The sequence below is a fragment of the Cryptotermes secundus genome, unplaced genomic scaffold (assembly GCF_002891405.2).
Source record: "Cryptotermes secundus unplaced genomic scaffold, Csec_1.0 scaffold186, whole genome shotgun sequence".
NCBI lineage: Eukaryota > Metazoa > Arthropoda > Insecta > Blattodea > Kalotermitidae > Cryptotermes > Cryptotermes secundus.
This window is the reverse complement of record NW_019727393.1, coordinates 2,139,554-2,162,140: the sequence shown is the minus strand read 5'-3', so window position 1 is coordinate 2,162,140 and position 22,587 is coordinate 2,139,554. Positions and strand designations below refer to the sequence as shown.

General features: G+C 38.3%; 1 protein-coding gene across 3 annotated transcripts; it reads right to left on the bottom strand.

Annotated features, from left to right (window-relative positions):
• Window positions 1-7,305: 7,305 nt before the first annotated feature.
• Window positions 7,306-20,215, bottom strand: LOC117282012 (GPI mannosyltransferase 4). Of its 3 annotated transcripts, XM_033751520.1 has the most exons (5): window positions 19,800-20,215; window positions 10,962-11,362; window positions 9,371-9,909; window positions 8,546-8,815; window positions 8,164-8,379 (listed from the first exon to the last, which is right to left on the bottom strand). In XM_033751520.1, the coding sequence occupies exons 1-5, from the start codon at window positions 19,975-19,977 to the stop codon at window positions 8,265-8,267; spliced, it is 1,503 nt and encodes a 500-aa protein (XP_033607411.1). In that variant the 5' UTR covers window positions 19,978-20,215; the 3' UTR covers window positions 8,164-8,264. The 3 variants fall into 3 exon arrangements, with proteins under 3 accessions (XP_033607410.1, XP_033607412.1, XP_033607411.1); XM_033751519.1 differs by having other exon boundaries at window positions 7,306-8,815; XM_033751521.1 differs by lacking the exon at window positions 10,962-11,362 and having other exon boundaries at window positions 7,306-8,815; window positions 19,800-19,942.
• Window positions 20,216-22,587: the final 2,372 nt, after the last annotated feature.

Below are 22,587 nucleotides of genomic sequence, written 5' to 3'. Positions count from 1 at the left end.
CTTCTTTACGTAGGAGCCGGGAACGCTCAGTCGGTATAGCAACTTAGCTATGTTGGACGTCCGAAGAATTTGGGTTCGATTATCGGCAGGAGCAAGCGAATTTTTATTTCTCCGTAACGTTCAGACCGGCTCTGGGACCCACCCATCTATAGAATGAGAACCGGGGGCTCTTTCCCACGGGAAAAGCGACAGGGCGTGAAGCTGGCGACTTGCCTCTATCTAGTGCTGAGGTCAAGAACAGTGGAGCTATACCTTCACTTCCCCATGCATCTTCATGAAGTGGTATTTAATTGTGTCCAGGATTAACTTTACCTTTACATCCTCATGTCTTTCAAAAATACAATTTTACACGTTACTTTGAGTGGATGTAAAACTTCGTCTCCCACTAGAGGCAGAGCTATTCAAATTACAGCCCGTGGGCCACATGCGAACCACGAAGCCTGATAAATTGCACTGCATATTACGTGTTAAATTTTCGTGTCTGCCCATGTGTCTCGTGTTAGACGAAAACACTGACAAGCCTTTTTTTTTTTTTTTGTAGAATTTGAGGTTCTCGCAGCGGTTGTTACGAAGAGTCTTCTCTTCTGGGACATAACGCCGTGTAGTCCGCCAAAAGTTAACCGACGCTTCAGTGGAACATGCCAGCTCCATCTCCAGGGTTGAATAAGCTAAACAGAAAACCAGGGTGAAGCAGGAAGCAAGCAGTACATCATGCAAACACTGCTTCACGCTGGTTTCTTGCCTCACTTATTCTTTGACTCTGAATACGGAGTTGATATATTCCTCCGAAACGTCGGTTGACTTTCAACGGACTACATTACCTACAGAACGGACAGTACTTTGTAAGATGAGGCACCGATTAAATAGTAAGTAAATAATACACTGTATCTTCAATACCAAAATCAATTGTTAATTATAACAACATTTAATACTATTATTCTCATATTATTTTCAGCTTAACATTAATATTACTACATCTACATCACGAGCATCCAAAACAGTTTATTATATATACACAAAATATAAAATACTCCAATTTGTCCGTGGGAATACAACGAAATCACAAAAACCAACGACTGAGTCGATGATGTAAAGCATCACTTGAAGAATTTTAATCTTGTTTTATACTATAACTTTCGTTTTATATAATATAATTTATTGTAATTTTACGCAAAGTATTTTAATATAATTAATATTATTGTATCCAATGTTACTAGCACGACAGTTCAGTGGTGTATATATGTTGGCCATGTATTTGTCTGAGGATGGCTTTTGGTAGCCGAAACATGTAGCAGAGCCAAACTAGGCACTGACCTCAATATAGTTGTGTTGCGACGTTTTAATAAAGAAATTGGACTACACTGAGTTATATTCCAGAATACAGAACTATTCAAAACCGTTGTTGTTACTCGGAAAACTTCTTGACGATTTTAATGTCATCTGTGGTATTGTTCTTAGCTACTGAAATTCCCCTTTGGCCCGGAATGGGACCCAACACCAGCGGCGAGCTGTTGATTTTTCACCGTACGGTTCACAGCGTATTTGGAAGGGAAAAAGATTTGTCAATCGAAAAAGAGAAATCGCCCTTTATTTGTAACTTTAATTCTTATTTTCAGACAACTTTCATTGAATTTCCATGTTTTAATGCATTTTTTCGCTTCGCAGCCGAACTCTCGCTTCATGCACGCAATGGCATTTTCCATAATCATGTTGTCCCGTGTGGTTGAGAATCCAAGGAGTCAATTGGCTGGCAAATTAAATCTATCGTCGTGAAGTCACTAATATATTTAACGGAGAGAGGCGCCCGCTTATCTGTACATAGATTGTTCAACAGAGAATATGCCCCCCTTGGCTTTGGCTGAACTGATGGGTGCTGTTTTCTTTATTGTCTGGGCTATTTTTATTGGTTTAGAAGTTTCTCCATTACGATGAAGTTCATTTTCGACACTCGTGGAATCGTTGATATTAATATCAAACTTTATAATTTTACAAAATTATTTCAGTTTAATTGCACATTCCTTTCATCGGGAGAGCATTTCCTTCGTGTTTCAGGTTTCAGAGTCTAATAAATTGAATACATACTGAATACCTGAACCATCTAATATGTTCTTATAGTGTTCTTTCTTCGTAATATACATATAGAATTTAATAATACTGTTCCTCTATTTACTTTGATGTTTTTTTATCAATCCTCCACTTGAAAATTTTCCTTAGACAGTGTTTGCTATAAAACACATGCTTTAAATGACATCTGCTTACATCGTGTAAGCCATCTGATTTTCATGATTGCCTGAATACTCTTTTAACTATTGGTAAGCTAATTCTAAGCTCTTCTAATTAATTTGCCAGTTGTAAAGGTACTTCGTGCTCTTGATTACAAAAAAAAATCTGACAAAATAGAAATATCATGTAGTATATCTATCATTAAACCAAGTCCTTCAGAAAACATTTTTCTTTAATTTGTCCCATTCCATGTTCTTAGTTTTTTGTAAAATTTTCAAGAAATGCACGATATGATGGCCACACCGTCTTTCCCCATCTTAAACTACATGCTGCCCGTCTTGGATCAAGAATTCGAAATGTTTTAGTTATTTCCCTTACTAATTCTCTTAAAATTGCAGCTATTTCGTATTGGTCCTCGTTTGATTTATGATATCGGGGACATATTTTTATTCATGAATACTTTCCATTGTTTTCGTTGCTCAGCGATGGACGACATATAACACGTTAGAATATTTTAAAATGATTAATTTCGTTTATATTGTGGCACGTTTGCTGAAAAACGGGACAGCAAAACCAGAAGGGACGGCCATTCCTAGGCAATGGCTCGGTAAACATATTTCCTTAGCAAGGGATGTGCACACGTGATAATAGAAGAATTGTTGGAAGCGGTGTTTTCTGTGGGGTTGGGCCCGAGGCTACATAACGAGAGCTAATTCGAGAGCAGTTATTGTGAGAAACCCATGTGAAGGCGCGGTCGAATACTTCCACCGTGGCCCTGCGAGTTGTAGGAAGCGACGGAAAGGGAAGTCTCAAATCTGAGACAATAAAATATGGTCGCGAGTCCCAAGGGACTTGGACCCAAGAAAGACTGCACTGGCAATGGCCAGCATCATATACAAAAGATAGACCTGTCCTCTCGTCAGAGAGGGCGCCCCACAAAAACAAGACCGTAACTGTCAAACAGTAACAAATATCTGGTCATGAGCCTCAAGACTTACTGACTGACCGTCAGTCGCAATGTGACTTGAGCAGCAACTGTAAACGAAAGACCTGTCCTCCCGTCAGAGAGACCGCCCCACATAATCAAACCAGCAACATGTCTGACAGTAATAAAAGTCTTGTCTTGAGCCCCAGATGGGCGCTTGACACCAAGCTAGACTGACCGACTGATAGTCGGGCGTAACAAAACTTTGACTCTGAATCAGCCTCTGATACAAGGCATTTTGGTTTGCTATATAAGTCATCTAAATTAAATTTCGATCAGTCTAATCTAGTTTATTAGCTGTTTTCTTTCTGTGAAAATTCAGTGCAAAAGGAAGAACTTTCAGTAACATGCTATGTATGCAATACCCACGCTTGATAAAAGGTGTTATGTATGTTGTGACTTGTTATGCGTAGATACCAGCTCCCTTTCAGCTGGTTCCGCTGTGATGGTGCCTAATGCATCCAGGGTTATTTATGGCATCTCATGTGTGTATAATTCATGGTGGTGGGAGTAAGAGTTTCGGAAATCTCCGAATCTGAACTATGAACTAATATTTATTTACTTTATAAAATTAATTTAAAAAATCAGTTAAATGTGATTTTAAAGTATGTCTTACGATTAGGCAGTCTTTGAATTTGATTGTTGCACGTGCTATTTCTATTGAAACTCCTGCCATCGTACTACTACGGAGTTAAGCGTGATTTGCTGTTTTGTGCGCTATGTTTCGAAAATACCGAATTTGCTTTTGTCCTGATGTCTTTATTATGTACCGAACCTTTTACGGTGTTACTTGATTAGTGTTTTACTTCACTACAAATGTGTGTACCTCGGCTAACTTTAATTTTTCTTATGTAATTGGTTTTAATTTATTGACTTGTTATTAATTTTATGCTATCACTCACAGGTGTCTTATCTTAGTATTTAGTTACTAACAGTATTAGCAACATTAGTAATATTTCATAAATGTATGTATATAGTTCAGTCTTCTTTAGATTTATGTTCACAGATTTATTTGTCATACTTGTATTTTGTTTTAATTATTTTCTGTATATACTCGTGCTAACTTTGTAATTGGCCACTGTGCTGTTGAGTTATTGCACGTAAATAAACATGAATTGAATTGAATTAATATTGGGTATGACATAGCGAGCTTGATATTACGAGGGACTGGGAAAGAAACCTGTTCTCCAGCGTTATTGTTACAGACTTCTACAAATTCTGAATTAGATGGTATAATAATAAGCTGAAGTTCTTGTTCCCTTGTTGCGTGCCACCCAGTTCGGGAACCACTGTATTAAGCAATACGACGGATTAATGGTAAATGTTGTAAGTTCTCAAAACGCTCTCATATACCAAATCATCTTTCTCGTCCGTCGTTTTCGTGGTTTGTTTCTTCCTCGATTTGAAAAGTTGCAGTGACATTTGGGTTCAATGAATTGACTACTGGGCTTAACTCGGGGTAGAAATGAAATCCTGTCCCTGAGGGTTACACGTGTTGCGGCCTAATAACAAAGGGAAGGTCGTGATCTGCAAAACGCGTGGAGAGGTTGCACCGGTATTATTGTTAGAATCTGAAGGTCGATATTTCATTAAACAACTCACCCATACGGTATTATGAGTATAAAACGAATGTTTAAATAGCAAATCTTTCTCTATTATGAAATGAAGGCCCATGCTTCGTTAACACACGCGCCTTTGTTACATCATGGTCCTTCCCGTGTCAACTTTCAACTGTCACCTCTCTGTCTGTATGCGGCCCTTTCGTCCAAATGCCAGAATATTATCTTGCGACTGGTATTTTAATCAACTACGGTCAGTGATGGCGCCTTCTTTGGCAGACAAATAATAACCCTACTTCAAAGCAAATATTTTAGAAGGTAACGACCGAACAGGTATTTTGTCACCAGAAGGCCATCTGGAACTAAGCCAAGACCGAGGCTATGGGTATCACTGCACAGTTACTTGAATTAATTACGGGCAGGGATCGATTACATTGGAGCGCCTCGCAAACTGCGACCCTGAGCGGCAGCTTCGTCCGCTTACTGGTGAATCCCTTGCCCTTCCAGATAAAACACAGAAATATATAGCAGATCAAATCAATATGCATATCCACAAGTGCTAGCAGTGGCCAACACAGAACTCCTCCATTTATAATTCTTCACGTTACTAACAATTAACTTCAAACGTTTTTGATCTGTTAGGTTCTTCGATATATTCAAATAAAGAAAGCTATTTTATGTCCCACAGGTCTTTCTTTTAACTTTCAATATTATAAACTATAAGAATCTTATATTAATAATACACTGCAATAAAAAAGGCTTCATTCGAAAAATGTTAAAAATGTCCTCTAATATTAATTATTATAACCACGATGCAAATAAGATAATCAACTATAAACCTGCAAGATTTCGTGTATTATTATTTTTTTATTACTAGTGGGGTGGGATTAAGTCCCTTGTACTGCAGCCACTTTTGGCCTACTGTACCAGCCCCAGATGATAGGTGAGGGTGATTGTGGCACAGTTGGTGGAATGAAGATTGGCAGGGGAAACCGAAGTACTCGGAGAAAACCTGCCCCAGCGCCACTTTGTCTACCACAAATCCCACTTGACCAGACCCGGGATCGAACCCGGGCTGCCGAGGTTGGAAGCCAGCGAGTAACCGCCTGAGGTATGGTGCAGCCCTAATATTTCTTGTAACATATTGTCTAAAAAATTCTTGTGGGAATTATAGCATAAGAATATACCGAAAAATAACACCAAACTCGAAACAGTCAATCAAAGAACAAGAAATGGCTCATGACCATCTGAATAAATGGAGGTCAGGTTCAAACTGAATTTAGATGACTATAATGAGGGAAAGAGTGAATACATGAAAGAGAAGTAGGTCTATCACTGCCAGAAGTTCAATATAAACAATAACCTTTACATATTTTGGCTACTACTGGTCAACATGACAATTTTGAAGAATGTTTCATTCTGTATTGTTGGACTGGAAGTTTTTCTGACAAGATCTGTACACTTTCTATCTTTTCGCATTATAAGTTGTTTTTGGAGACAATTTTTATGACGAGACAAGCCATTCTGGATCCCTCTAATGACAATAATATGAACAGAGTTTACAGAGTTAGTTACCTTGTGGATAAAAATATTCTTTTTAAGTTAAGAGCTTCCAAGGTAAGTGGGTCCCCTGTCACCATGGCATGGCACATCTCCAGGTTGTGTATGGATGAGACATCCTCAGGATAACCGTGAACATACTGAATAATCAGTTGCCAACAGCCAAAAATGGGAGGTCCTTGTGCTTAGGGGTTGGGCCTGGAACTAACAACTTCACACTATAAAATAGAGCCTGTTACGAACTGTTACACAGGGCCTAGGACTTAAATAGATTCTTTGGAATGACACACACAAAAAAAATTACATTGGATTTGACACATGTCTCTACAGGGCACATTCAGTGACAAGAGCTGCAAAAGGAATACAATAGAAAAGCATATCTAAGTTTAATGTCGTGGAAGTACAGGTCATATGGGACAGGGGTGAGACTGAACCAGCAGACAATTACATATTTTTTTTATGGAAAGAGGAATGAAAGTCATGAATTAGAGGCAGGACTTTCTGTACATAAAGAATCATATCAGCAGTAACAAACAAGGGTTGAGTTTGTTAGTGATACGTTGTGTATGTAATGTGACATGATGGTTGAAAGCCAGTATAGGGGAACAAGCAGCGGCTGTCATTGCTAGGCCACATTAATAAACACATTTTGTCATTTTGTCTGCCGTCTACAAATGTAAAAAATCAGTACAAAACAAAATTTTGCCTGTGGTTTTATGCGGGTGTGAAACTTGGTCTGTTGACATTAAGGGAGGAATACAGACTGAGGGTCTTTGAGAACAGGATGCTGAGGACAATGTTGGACCAAAGATGGACAAAAGATATGACATTGGAGACAACTGCAAATCAAGGACGATGCGATCAGCAGGGAATGTGGCATGCAAGGGAAAGAAAAGGAGACCTAGATGTAGATGGAAAATAATATTAAAATGGATTTTAGAGAAATAGGATTGGGTGATTTTCACTGGGTGCATCCTGTTGTGTTATATAAAATTCTTTATTGGGATCCATTGTAACACAACAACGAAACAATCTTTATCAACATCACCTTAACTATATGTTTCAGCATTTAAAGCCATCATCAGGAAAATACATGGTTGCTTGACTCACACACTATTGAACTGCATTTCAATGTGACATTAGAGCTGGTTACTTGACAACTATGTTACACTATAATAATGCAAGGCATAAACATACAATAAAATTATTATAAAATGAAAGTTATACAATAAAATGTGGAGTTGATCAATCTGTTTCAGGACAAGGTTCAGCAGCAGGGTCTCGTGAACATGGTAAAGAACCTTCAGGTTGTACAAAATGTTACTAAATTCTTGAGCAGCTGAGTGACTGGCGGCTTCTCAAGGACTTGCCTCGATGAGTTATTTAGCTAGAAATTAAAGATTTATTAAAGGCCTGGTTCAAATTTGAATTAGGAAATATAAGTGTTCACATACATTGATATCCTCAATAAGCCATTCAGGCCTATCTATGACTTATATAATTAATAAAATAGATTTTAACTTTCCAGATTTCCTAACAGACTTCTCACTCATGCCATGAGGTCTTGCTTTTTTACTCACTGAACTTATAAGCATCTTCATTTTATCTCCGTATTCTTATCAATGTTAAACCGAATTGTTGCACAAATCTCGACAAAAATTTGAGTGGTGATAAATACAATGTCTCTCTCTCACAGTATGTTTGAGTATCATAGTTCATACACTCATCTGATAAGAGATGAAATATATCTGGAAGGGCCTCAGTAGATACATGAGGATAAAACACTTTTTCAACTGAAAAATCCAAGTCCGCTGTTAAATTGGAGGCAGTTACATAAAATTCTTCCATAAGACTTGCTGGAAGAGCAAGGTACAAACGATAGTCCAATCGTTTCTCATTTTTCTTTAATTCACATATCTCCAGTAATGTGTGCAACTTCATATGAACAACTTCCAACGGTGTTGAACCCATTTCATATGAATAAAACTGCCGAGCAAGGTGATATCTCTTGCCTGTCTGTCTATTGAAGAGTGATCTTCTGGAGTTTGTTTGCTGCAAAAAGAAGAGAGGTAAAGAATATGTATGGCTGGTGACCAAATGCAACGCTGTGAGCCGTGGTTTCAATCGCATTTCAGCTGCCAAATGAGTAGAAAGAGAGTAGACGCCTCCTTGATGGAGAAAGCCGAAGAAAATAGTAAGCACTAAATTGATGAAATACCATAGTGTCAGGAGCATGCTTCTTCTGGAGCCTCGTGAGAAGGTGATATTGTATGCAGTGCCTTTCTCATGACACCTCTGTTCAGTGTTGGAGATATGGCGAATTCTTTGGGAGTGAAGAAAAATGACAGGAAGAGTCACAGGAATAAGGAAACGGGCTTCTTGATGTGGAAATATGGAGAGCACAAGTATGGGGATGAAGAATGATGATGTCATTAATCCAATGATGCTCTGAACTCGTGGCAGATCACTCCATTTGCGTCGTACTCCTCTGAAAATTAAAAAAAAAAAAAGGGCATATAAGAATTTGATAGTTTGATAATAGTTATTTTTTCTATAATGAAATATCCTTTCAATCCACTGAATCTGTACCCAAATTCTAACTCATACAAAAGTGAGGAGCAGAAAAGGTTAAAGTGCTCCAATGAGATAAGTAATTTTAATCCTAAACTTTCAAGCTTCTTATAATGTATCGAACTGAATTTTTTTTATATTACCAAGTGATATACATTCATAACATTCTGAAGAAAAACCAAAATGGTGTTTGTTTTGAACACAGTAAAGGTCAACCTAGATATTTATCAGTCTATGGACAGATCCTACCTAATTCAGATATATTTTATAATTCCCTTCAGGCAATATTTAGTTACTATTTTAAACACATTCATTTTATCCTACATACAACTTCTTAGCAGACTCATCCAGTTTTGGATACCATAATCATTCCACAATTACCACAACAATCCACGAGACTACCCAGTGTCAAATGACATTGAAAATCAATAAAAACATTTATCAGCAAGAGATAAGTTTACATTTCACTCACCTGTACACTAAGCTAAGGACAGCTCCAAGACTCATAAGTCCAAGGACATTGTACAGCAATGGGACATTCACTAAGAAATGAAGGTATCTTGGATGAAGGCCATGCTTGGACAAATTGTCAGTGTTCATGTTATACTTCAAGAAATTGAGTGGAGTCACCACAAAATTATCCAGACCAATTTTAAACTCACAAATCTCATTAACTGTCAGGTAGCCATAATAAAATGAGTCAATGACTATAAATATTACTGTTGCTGGGATGGCAGAGAGTGTAAATATCAGAATACGAAGATGGAAAACACCAAGACCAATTATTTTGGAACCAAGACCCCGCTGCAGCCAGAAGAAGACAGGTGGAAAGGCAAATGCAAGGAAAGTGGGTCGAATGAAGATTCCAGCAACTGCGACTGTAGCAACAAGAAGACAACAGCTTAATGAATGATGTGGCAGAGAACTTCGTAACTTGTAAAATTTCACTCTCTCGACAGGAGTCCCAGCAGCATTGTACTTGTCACTAAGGTACTCATCTTGAAGGATGACCTGAAAGGAAACAAACTTCACAGTGTACAAAGTTTATTATTTTAATATAGTAATTAGTGGCACATGGAAGGAAGTACTGTGCAATATTCTCACAGAGTTTGGGGTACATATGAAACTAGTTCGGCTGATTAAAATGTGTTTAAATCCATACATGTAAATATTTGCCAGATATGTTTCTTATCCAAAATGGTCTAAAACATTAACCATTATGTCACAATATTTTTTCAAAGTGTCAGACACAGTAATATTATTAACATGAATATTCTGCCACTGGAATATCATTAAAGGAGTTCTGAAATAATCTGTGTTTCAGATTCCCATGTGAGCTCCTATAACTGTCCTGAGAAGACATAGATGCAAGGACATCTGACTGGATCTTATGTAGGCTTTCTTTTATAATTATACTTACTCTTTTGTTCTCCGATCAGCGATATGGATTTCATTATTCCAGTGACATACTGGTTATTTTACGGTGCTGTGTAATCTACTGGGCTTATGAGTGTCCAATGAGATATGGTATGACAAATGTGAATCACAAATCAGAGAGGATATGCGAGGATGAGGTCATGTACTATTTGAAGGTATTGCCTGAATTCTGTATGGAAATCTATAAAAGTCCTAAATCACAACACATGAGCCCTAGCCAGGTTTCATACCACGTGCTTTCCAAATGCAAGCGAGACACATTACTGATGAATCTTTGTGAAGTGAGTGGTTATGCTACATTCCCAATGAGAGAATACTGGCTGGTAGAGTGAATCCACAATTTTATGTGGCCCCTATACATACAGATACCATGCAGACATGATACCATTAAAATTCATACACATTTTGAATGTCAAGAGGTTTGCGTTCAGCTTCACAAGCAGAGAAATAAATGCTAGATTGAACTGAACTTCAGCCTTTGGCACTGGTGGTCAGTGACACATGCAGACAAAACAACAGAGTACCACAAGGGAAACTTGGATTAAATTCGCCCAAAAACAGAGGATGAGTATAACAGCAACCATCTGTATTAGCAGTGCTAAAATATGATCGGTAGTGCTTCTTACCTGATCTGAATGACGCATACAGTAGGCTACCACATACAAGAGTAGAGAATTAAGTGCCATTTCAGTGGTGTTGGAGAAGGTCCTTGTCCCATACACCAGAGTAACATATGAACTGGCGAGAGTCAACAACCTTGCTCGATAATTCTGACTATACAAACGGCAAATCCTGTACATACTATAGTCTGACACAAAAGATAACAAACAAGCGAAGAGTCGAGGCAACATGAGCAGCATATAAGGTGTTTTGACACTGATGTTAAACCACAGTGATAAGTATGGAGCTACATATTTTAAAAGTGAATAAGGTAGTCCAACAATCAAGTATGGAAAGGTGACACTACGAATTGGAAAAGTAGCGTTGAATTCCCAAGAACGAGTAACGTCAATATCAAACACGTCACCTGCAAGTAAATACACAAGAAATATTAGAATAGCAACATGGGACTGTATTGTAAGAGAAATTGTGAAGTTTTAAAACAAAGAATAAAATTATCTACAAATAATTGGCTCACAATCTGGTATTCACTGTCCTTAATCAACTTTGAACTGCTTTTAACTCTGCGAACGCTAAGCTATCAAAACTCTGATGAGATTAACTTGGCAAGTGGAAATAACTTAAATTCTATTTGAGATCTAACATACTTCCAACTAATAATACCAGGTAGCATGAAGAGATACATTTAACATTTCGGTTTCACTTTGTTTAATGTGCTGACAATCACAAATATCACTCACAGTTCAACTGATTTTAAACCCATTCACCAACAAAATTCCTAAGAATTTAGATAAAATCAACTTCCTGTTCTATAGGAGCTTCAAAGAAAGATCATGTTAACCCATATCTCTACTAATCCTTTTGTCTTTCTTTAAAATGCACATTATCTGGTCTTGGAATGTCATTTCAATCACTGAAAGGGGACGCCCATGTTTAAGTCGTCACAGCGAATCAAAATCACAGTGTGGATAGGGCCTTTTACTACACCTACCAGTCATGATCATTACTACTACATAAGAGTTATATACAACTGATACCAAAGCAAATGTACAGCAATTACATCGTTACATTATCTCTTAATAATGGTCCTTCTCTCATTAACAGCACTCAAATATTTTAGCACATGACACAGCACCAGTTAATTACGTGTAAATAAGTATAAAGTTCCCACGACATCATATGAGTGACAGATACACAGGTTTGCTAATATAAACTGCACAGAGGTTACTATATGGAGTTACGAGGCAGTGTACAGGATGTCAAGAAAGTCACTCCAGGATTTCAAAAGGTTGTATTTTCTTAACCCTCAGTCATACTTAAAAAAATAAACATCATCTTCTATTTCTTTTTTTAATGATGGTTAACTCAACAAGTTTGCCAGTAAAATTCCATTTGCCTTCCTTTCATGGCATAGCAGATATCTAGCCAATAAATGATTTTAAATCCATATACACCTCAACACATCTGACGTTACTGCTTCAACAGCTCCAGTGCTAGAATGAGTTCTTCTACCTTGGCCAGACACCTGCCCAGTACATAAAGAGCAGCAATTCTGATACAACCCCACAAAATAAAGTGTGATCCCAGAGGCCAAGTGTATCTATTCACTGCCCAGGAAACTTATCATTGTATGCCTCACAAACATTGCTGTTTTAAAAAGGTGGTACACTGAAAAATGTGATCTCCCAACTGCAGATAGGAGGAATTTCTCCACAATATCAAGACATTATCGGAAGGTATGACCATAGACTGGAATCAAGGAAATTTTGAGGCTGAAGAGCCAGCGCCGACCATAAAAGAAGTAGAACAAGCTATTAAACAATGGAAAAATAATAAAGTTCCAGGAATGGATCTCATCATGGCAGAATTAGTGAAATTTGCAGGCCCAGAATATGCTGAGCACTTACATCAGCTAATAGTTAAGATATGGATAACTGAAATAATCCCAGAGGAATGGAACCTAAGTATTGTACGCCCTATCCATAAGAAAGGTGATGTCATGATATGCTTTAATTATAGAGGAATTAGTCTGTTGTGCATAGCATATAAAATATTTTCCAACATTCTGTTTAACAGACTCTCTCCCTTTGTGGAAGGCATAATTGGGGATTACTAATGTGGGTTTCGTCAAGGAAGATCAACTAATGATCAGATTTTCACTATTCGCCAGGTCCTTGAAAAGTGTAACGAATTCCAAATTGAAACACATCATCTTTTCATTGACTTCCAATCAGCCTATGACTCCATAGATAGAGATATTCTTTTTCTGGCAATGGAAGAGATTCACATTCCACGGAAGTTAATCGCCTTAGTCAGAGCCACTATGAGGAAGACCCAATGCCAAATTAAGATTCAGAATATGTTGTCCAGCCCTATAATAACTAGAAATGGAATTCGACAAGGGAATTCCCTAGCCTGCCTTTTGTTCAATATAGCATTAGAGAAGGCAGTTAAGAGATGCAAGCATCAACACAAGGGGAGCCATATTCTATAAGTTAGTTCAAATTTTGGCNAAAAAGCGTGTACTTGCGGCAAATAAATGTCTCCATGGTCTTAGGAAACACCTGAAATCCCAACTAATACCCAGGAAAACCAAAACTATGATGTATAAAGTACTTATATGATCAGTGCTATCTTATGCATCTGAGACCTGGCCACTGTCAAGATCAGATGAAAGACTGTTAAGTATATTTGAAAGGAGGATCCTGAGATATATCTTTGGACCAGTGGAAGAAAATGGAATATGGAGGAAGAGGTATAACCATGAGCTATATAAACTATTTAATGGAGAATGGAGAAGAATGGCGAGGAATCCTGAGGAAGGCCAGGGCTCACAAAGGGCTGTCGTGCCAGTAATGATGATGATCAAGACATTACTAGTGCTTGTGGCCTCAGTGCTAAAAAAAAAAAAAAATCCTGTAACTTTGTCTTGAACTAAGGCGACCACACATTATATTTCAACACAGGAACACATTTTGCAACTGGCGTAATTTTTTTCATCTGCCTTTATTCCAGTGCTTTGATAGTTTCAAGTTCACAGTGGTTAAGGAAATTCATCCTCCTACAAGTCAGGTGTGATTTTCTAGACACTGTGTTAACTAATACACACACACACACACACGCACTCTCTCTCTCCTTAGTTTTGGTTATGGTTGATTTGTACAAAGCACATTTCAGAGCTTTCTGGCAAGGACACATATACTAGCCAAGTTAGATCTGTTATGTGCATGATTTGTATTTATGTACAATCTAGACTAGGTGCATTCAGATGTTTGCAGATATGTTGTTCAGTTCAATAAATGAGAGGATCATAAAACCAAGCAACAGAAAATGCCAGTAGATTCTGCTTCTAGGCAGTAGCCATTGTAGGTGGCTGAGTGACCAGCTACACTCAATCTGATAAGAGAGTCCAATAGAGTAAAAACTGCTTCAAAAATTGTAAAAAGGGAAATTGGTAAACAAGAAAGACCTCCAATAAAGATAAATGATAATAGTGTAAAGGATCCGAACCAGGGGCGGCCTTATATAGGCACTGTGGAACTGCAGCACCCCCAATTTCCACTTGATATTACTGATAACATTTATATAATGGGGGCCTTTTTTCTTTAATTCTTTCTTTATACTTGTACAATACAATATATAATCCTTAAGCTTAATGTCAGTAGCCAAATCTTTGTATGGAACTGTGCGCTTCACAGTTCCAGCGGCAAAGTGTTTCTTGACTGTTGTCTGTTGTGCACATGCGCACATAGGAAGCTGCACGTGAGGCTGCAAGGGAGAGAGAGCACTGTCATTCCCGCAGTGCCGACCCTGGCATTCTGGTGGAAGGTAGTTTTTTTTTTACTCCACGTGTGTTGTGCTTAAAAACCGTGTACCATATTCTTGAATGTGAGTTAATTGTAGAATTAGATTATTAACCTGCTTCCAGCTATTCTATTTGATTCATTTTTTTTTCGGTTCTTTTATTTAACATAAAACTTTAACCATGGCCTTGCATCCCCAAGAAATAAGTTCTGTGACTGTAAGTGAACTTCAACAGCTTAAGTTTTCACAACTGTCTCTCCATGAGAAAGTTGCAGTTAAGAAAAGAGGTCGTTTAACACCTGATATTCTAATATCTCAGCCAGGCGTAAACAAGAACAAGAAATATATTCGTAGCTTTAATTCTGAATGGTACAAACGGAAAAGTTGGCTTTGTGGCTGTGAAGTAAAAAATGCTCTGTTTTGCTTCCCTTGTTTGCTGTTTGGGGGTGATGTAACGTGGACAAAAGATGGTTTTAGAAATATAAACAAAATGAAAGAAAAACTGAAAAGCATGAGAAGTCAAAGAAGCACGTTGATAATGTAGTTTCACTGTCACTTTTAGGAACCGTAAGTATTAAGGAGAAACTTAGTGAGGCATACAGACTTTCCATCAATGAGCATAATATAAAAGTTAAAAAGAACCATGAAATTTTGTCCAAAATAATAGACTGCATTTTCTTTTGTGGAAACTTTCAAACTCCCTTACGTGGACATGATGAAAAAGATGATTCAATAAATCCAGGGGTATTTAGAGGATTAGTAAATTTTGCATCTAAATTAGATTCAGATTTGAAGCACTTAGAAACCAGCGCAGTCTTCAAAGGTGTTTCTAAGACCATTCAGAATGAGATACTTGACTGCCTGACACAAATATACTATGAGGAGATAAGGACAGAAATTAGGAAGGCTTCCTTTGTAGCTGTCATGGCTGATGACACAACAGATATTTTGGAATACACTCAAATGGTCCTTGTTCTACGGTAGGTATTGAATGGAGATATATTTGAGCATTTCTGGGGATTCTTTATTCCAGAAAATCAAACTACAGATGGCATATCAAAACGTATTTTAGAACAATTGGACATAATCCTTCAAGGAAAAGGACAAAAACTGATAGCTCAGACATTTGATGATGCAAATGTCATGAAAGGCAAAAAAGCAGGAGTTCAAGCAAAAATAAAAGCAGTTTATAGTAATGCACATTTCATTCACTGTTATGCACATCAACTTAATTTAATAATGAGAAATGCAGCAAGTATTACACGAAACGCAAGAATATTTTTCTCTAACATTCTGGCTATTCCAACATTCTTCTCAACATCACCGCAACGTGTGTCCATTCTCAAGAAGCATATGGAAGTCAGCATTCCACGTCCATCTTCTACAAGGTGGAACTTCAACATACGGACCATAAACAGAGTTCATGAAAATTTGCAACCTTTAATAAACTGCCTTACTGAAATTCAGTCAACATCAAATGCAGATCAAACCATTGCAGAAGCAACAGGAATTTTAAAATACCTGAATGATGATAATTTCAAGTTTTGGTTAGAGTTTTTTCATCAGATTATGCCTCATGTTGAAATAATTTACAACCAAATGCAATCTCGAGAAATTAGTGTGCTTAAAGTTAATGAATATATAACAAATTTCAAAACTGCTATTTTAGAATTGAGAAACTCAAAGTACTGTGAGAATCCTTTAAAGACACTCATGGCAGAAGCTAAGGAAGTGTGTGACTGTATATGTGTTGATATAATGGACAGATATTCTTCCACTAAACACTTAGTAGCTGCTAAATTGTTCAACAAGAAATGCTTCACTAGTTTTAAGAATGAATCCCCCACAGAAGAGATAGTACTGACCACTGAAGCATATCCCATGATTGACAAAGAAAAGCTTGAAACTGAACTAAAAGTATTCTATTGTAGGTCTGATATTCATGAATATTGCACATTAATTGAGCTGCTGAAATTTATCTTGGAAAATAATCTAGATGATGTTTTTAGTGAAATTACGAAACTGATAAAAATCCTCGACAGTTCCCATGACTACATCAGAGGCAGAGCGCTGCTTTTCAACACTGAAAAGAATAAAAACTTTTCTAAGAAGCACTATGAATTCGGAAAGACTAAATGCACTTGCAGTGCTTTCAATGGAGAAAACTTTCCTCAGTTGTCATCCAGAGATCAAGGAGAAAATTACTGATCTTTTCACGCAAATTAAAACAAGAAGAATGGATTTCATTTTTAAATGAATAGATTAAGCTTGAACTGTAACAATTTAGGTTAAAGTAAGTAAAAAAATGTTTGATTTTGTTCTTTTAGGATTTTATCAAGTTTCTGAATAAATTTTCTTTTTATACAATTTTAAAACAAAGGCTACAAATTTTCTGGAGCAGCATCCCAACTAATTTTAGCTACGAGCCGCCACTGATCCTAACCATATTGCTACCTATTTTAATAGAATGGCACCTATGAGCTGGACAGCTGGGGTTCAATTACTGGCAGGGGCAAGAGATTTCTTTCTTCTCCATAATGTGCAGACTGTCTCTGGGGCCCATTCAACCTCCTATCCAATGGACACCAGGGGCTCTTTTCCTGGGGGTATTGCAGCTGGGGCATCAAGCTGACCACTCGCCTCCATCTAGGACAAAGGTCATGGGTAGTGGAGCTATACTTCCACTCCCCCCTCCCACGACATCCTAATGGCATGCTGCTTAGATAATTAAGCAGAAGAACAGCTTTACCTTTTTATATGTGTCTTCAATATTAAAATGCATGTAGGTGGAATATCCAATGATCTCACCAAAGTATTTGATTGTATAAACAACACATTATTACTCAAAGGCAAAGTTGTCCCTGTGCTTAACTAATTAAGCACTATACCATGAAGGTGTATGGGGGAGTGGATGTATAGATCTGCATTTTCTTGACCTCAGCACTAGCTGGAAGTGAGTGGTCAGCTTCAAGCAATGGCCACTTTACCCCCAGGGAAAGAGCCCCCAGTACTCACTGGATAGGAGGTTGGGTGCACCCCAGAGCTGGTCTGGATGATATGGAGCAGTGAAAATTCTTGACATCACCAGGCCTTAATCTCTGACCCCTCGGTCATTGATTCAACAGGCAGTCACTATACTGACTGCATTATCCAGGCTCACAAATTATTAATAATGAAGCAAAATCTTATGGAATCTAAGATACAGCGGGAACAGTGGTTTAAGCCTTGTGTAAATAACAGAAGGCAAAAAATAGAAATTAAATTCCCCCAAGGCAATGAAAAATGGGGCACAGTAAATCAGTCACACTAGGTTCAGTACTCGGCCCATTACTTTTCCTCATATATATTGTGGGGACATCCCACATAGCACGCTGTTTCCACCGTTCTTTTAGACAACACTCGCCCCTTAGTGAATATCGCATTGCCAGACGTCTCATTCATATTTATAGCAGCATTCCCTGCAAATTTCTGCTCCTCATTTTCACTAGCCAATCAGCGCTCTGCAAATTGTTGCTCCTCAAATTCAAGTTTCGCTCCGCCCACCAAGCATTGTATAAAAGGTGGAGCACAAGCTTGCCAAGTCAGTCAGTCATCAGTCAGTCTACGATCAGCAGTCTTCAAGCAATCTACAAGCAATCAGCATGCTTCGTCGCCAGCGCTCGGTCTTCGGAGGCATCGGCACTTCGCTGCGCCAGGCACGACTGCCTCGGCTGTCCGGCGGTCTCACACCCAACTCACTGGGCAACTCGGCCACCTCGATTTGCCGGTAGTCATGCCCGACACACTGGGCAACTGGCGTAGCCACTGCCTCTCCACTCCAGCGACCGCGCTCGACAACCAGAATTCCACCAGCAGCTGCCGCACAGCGATCAAGCAACCTCCACCATCTGCCGCATTGCAGTGTGTGGCCAGTCCACACACTGCAACCAACATCCCTTCCTACCGGTGCGCGCGTGCTACTCCATCGGCCAAGCATCCCAGCAACCAACGGTTCTTTTCAGGACCTACAAACTGTTCCGAAGAAGTGGGTTGTCATTGAAGTAACGGTAAGACAAAAACCCCACAATTTCAATAATCTGCTTGGAACTATGAACTCTCAATCAAAATCATTCTCTTTAGTTTGAATAAAAATATCATTATTGCATATCCAGAAATAACATATTTTCAAAATATCATGCACGATGTCTTTGTTACTTCAATGGTTTAAGCTACGAAAATGGCACCATATTTTGATAAAACGACTACATAATATTTTCTACTAAGAATAAGATATATCTTAGTTTAAACATAGTTTTTATAATAAATTGAGAAAATAAATGCAAATAAATTCCTTAACTTACAAATTGACAGTAACTTTAAATTGGAAGAAACACACTAGACTACAGTCTGCATGCTTATCCATGAGTACAGTTGCAACACGCATGACAACAGATACTTAAGNAACTGAGTAGGTTTTACCTGAAGACGGGGACAGAATCCAGTTCCCGAAACGTTGTGTTTTTAATAGAAATTAGACTGTTTTTTAGAATAGACAAGATGATGGATAATGTCCAGCAAAATATTAATTGTAGCATAATCTCTTGTTGAAAATCGTTTTGGAAATTTAATATACTTCCACTTGCAAGTGAATATATAATCTGCTTATTATCATTTGTGTGAAAAACTCGGAAAGATGTGAAAGAAATATGGATGTACACAATTTAAACAAAAGATATAAATACAACCTTCACATGTCTAATGCTGGGCTTGCTAAAATCGAGGAGTATACAGGTATCAAGTTATTCAATAATCTTCCACCCACAATTAAAAGCTTAAAAATCAAGATATAAATCTATTCAAGCCTGCTATTAACAAAGTACCTCTTAACTCTCTCCTATTCTGTTATGACTGTACTTTACAAATAATTCATAAACTTTATGTACCTCTAAACGTGAAAAAAGTTCTGTACTTGTATTATGACATATTCTGCATCCTTTGGTTTCGACCAAAGAAGCATCTATGAAACGCAAACAAACTCTACTCTTCCATTAACAACATACCTGCAACAATTTCCACTGACTGAAAATATTCGTCTGGGTGAATGTAACCATTCTGTGGAAGTAATGTAATAACTACACGCAGAAATGCCAGAAACCAATACGGCACCAAACTTAAATTCATATCTGTATACCACTCGCAAGTTGGTAGTTCATTGCTATCCTTCTGTGCCTTTTTCATCCTGGTTTACAAAAGCTCAATACGTAAAATAGACATACACTTGAAACATATATATACAGTCATATCCTTCCCGCCCACCATTTTTCTACCAACATAAACCACAACGCCCACAACACTCATTTAAAGTCGCAGGTCGCAGTGCGTGGACAGTTTTTATCGTTTTTATAACCCGTCTCTTACATACAATTCTACTAACACTCCTTCCTGCTCCTTTCGCTCGCCAGGTAGCACCACGAGACACGGGACACCAGTAGACTGGCAACTTAACCCGAGCGGAACGTACGGCGAGGAATGGAATACAATATAGTGCACTAACGACATCTAGACCCGTGGGCACACAGTAACGTGCTTGAGAATACACTTCAGCTTAGAATTGATAATAGTTACTCTTTGTTTGGGTCTGCGTCATAGCTCAAGCGGTTAGTCGTTGGCTTCCCACCGCGGCGGCCCGGGTTTGATACCGGGTCTGGTCAAGTGGGATTTGTGGCGGACAAAGTGGCGCTGGGGAGGGTTTTCTCCGAGTACTTCGGTTTCCCTTACCAATCTTCATTCCACTAAATTCTCCATCATCATAATCACCCGGGGCAGACTACAATAGGATAATCAGTGGCCGCCGTGCCGAGTGGCCCCAGTTGGACTCCACCCCCCACTAAGTGAATTAATTAAATGTTAATTAAGCTCATATACATTCTATCATAAGTTATGGTATAATTTTTGGGGGCGGCTCTTCTTGTGTTAACAAAGTTTTTATATTGCAAAAGAAAGTTATTAGAATTATAATGAATTCTAGACCAAGAGTGTTGTAGGGACATTTTTAAGAATTTGGAAATAATTACATCATACACTCCGTACTTATGTTCATTACTTTTATACACAATTAATAATACACATTTATTTAATTTTAGCAAGGAGATTCACAAATACAAAACTAGAGCCCTCGATAATTTATATTTACCTACAGTTAACGTAACAAAATACAATAAATGTGCGTACATAGCAGGTATTAAAGTTTTTAATCATCTTCCTCAAACAACAAAAATGTTGGCTACTGATGTGATAAGTTTTAAATCGACAGTGAAGAGGTTTTTATATCATCATTCTTTTCATTCCATGAATGAATATTATCAACATAATTGGTCATAAATGCTCAAACATATACTGTGAAATGCACTGCAAGATGATGTGAAACCCGATTACAAGAGCCCGAAGACGGTTCTTCTTAAAGATCAGCTTAGATGTGAAAGCCATAAACAATCACTGCAGAACCATTCATCCAGAGACGCCAAAGTCTCCAAAGTCACAAGGTCCAAACTTGGATACATACATTCCAGGTGGTAACCTCGCCCACATGTATCACAATGAATTAGGTCATAAAAACGGTTGTCACCACATAACTCACAACGCGTAACATAATCTATAACTACTAGTTCTTGCTGTTGCCTTGGTGCCTCCACATGGATTCTTCTGATAACTTCTCCCCCCAGACATTGTCGCACAATAATTGTATCACACACCTGCCGATCTATTGGGCAAGTGTTAATATTCTTCATCCATTCTTGAAGACAATCCGCACAAAACCTGTGTTCACAAGCTTCTGGTATCCCAACCTCCTGGGCGGCAAATCCACATAAGCAAATGGGACACACTTCTGACTGTCCATCAGTGCTGCCATCTGACAAGCGAGCAGCAGGAGACACTGTTGTAGATGATGTTCCAACTCCTGATCTTTCTTCTGCTCTTTCATGATTCCCTCTGTAAGGATTCCAGCTGCTTTCAATCAATTCACGGCCCGCGGTGCAGTACCATGATGCATGTTCAGTGATATCTCCTTCCTCAGCAGGATCATCCACGTCATTATCATCACCCTCATTACTGCTGTCATTACGTAAAGGTTCAGTGGAAATAGTACGAAATGGAGTCTCAATTTCTTCCAGATCATCGATTCTCTCCATCATGTATCCTCTCTCAGCTACATTATCTTCCATTAACTTACGTAAGGTTTTTAGCTCCTTTTCCAGTTCCTCTGCCATCAAGGAAAAAGTTCTTAGCTCTTCTCTCAGCTGTTCATTTTCCATATTTGAAGTCTCCGGGAAGGCTGTACTAACTACCTCATATACTCTTCTTATAGTTCTTCCCCAGGTTCTCAAGTGTGGTATAAACCAAGAGAAATTGCTAAATTCTCGTGTTTCTGCTCTGCGAAACATTTTTCTTACTTCTGTATTCACTCCCGCGACTGTCTGCCAAGTTAACTAAACTCTTCACTTCACACAGCTCCACTCAACTGTTCTGACTGTACTGGACTAAACTCGACTCCGTCGCGCGATTTATATATCCTTGGAGGCCTCACAGCAGAAACGAAGAAAACGTCTCAGAAAACTACTACTGTTGCATAACGACAGCATATACGTGACGTGTTCCTCCGTTGCCTATGCACGGGACATTACCTAGCAACGCGTCTACGCGTTACGCAAGAGTACTATTTCACAACCGTCAACACAACAAATTCGCAATAAATAAATCAATATTACTGTATTAATATATGTTTATTATGTACATTTGCTCCGCGATGCATCGTCATAGACCGTCAAAATTTTAATTTAATTTTAAGTT

Bases quoted from the DNA above. Each gene is read 5' to 3' on its own strand.
- LOC117282012 (XM_033751519.1), bottom strand. From the start codon at position 19,977: ATGAAAAAGGCACAGAAGGATAGCAATGAACTACCAACTTGCGAGTGG. The intron at 11,363-19,799 runs GTATGTTGTTAA...ATTTACTTGCAG, and splicing joins GTCAGTGGAAATTGTTGCAG to GTGACGTGTTTGATATTGAC. The intron at 9,910-10,961 runs GTAAGAAGCACT...GTTTCCTTTCAG, and splicing joins GTATGCGTCATTCAGATCAG to GTCATCCTTCAAGATGAGTA.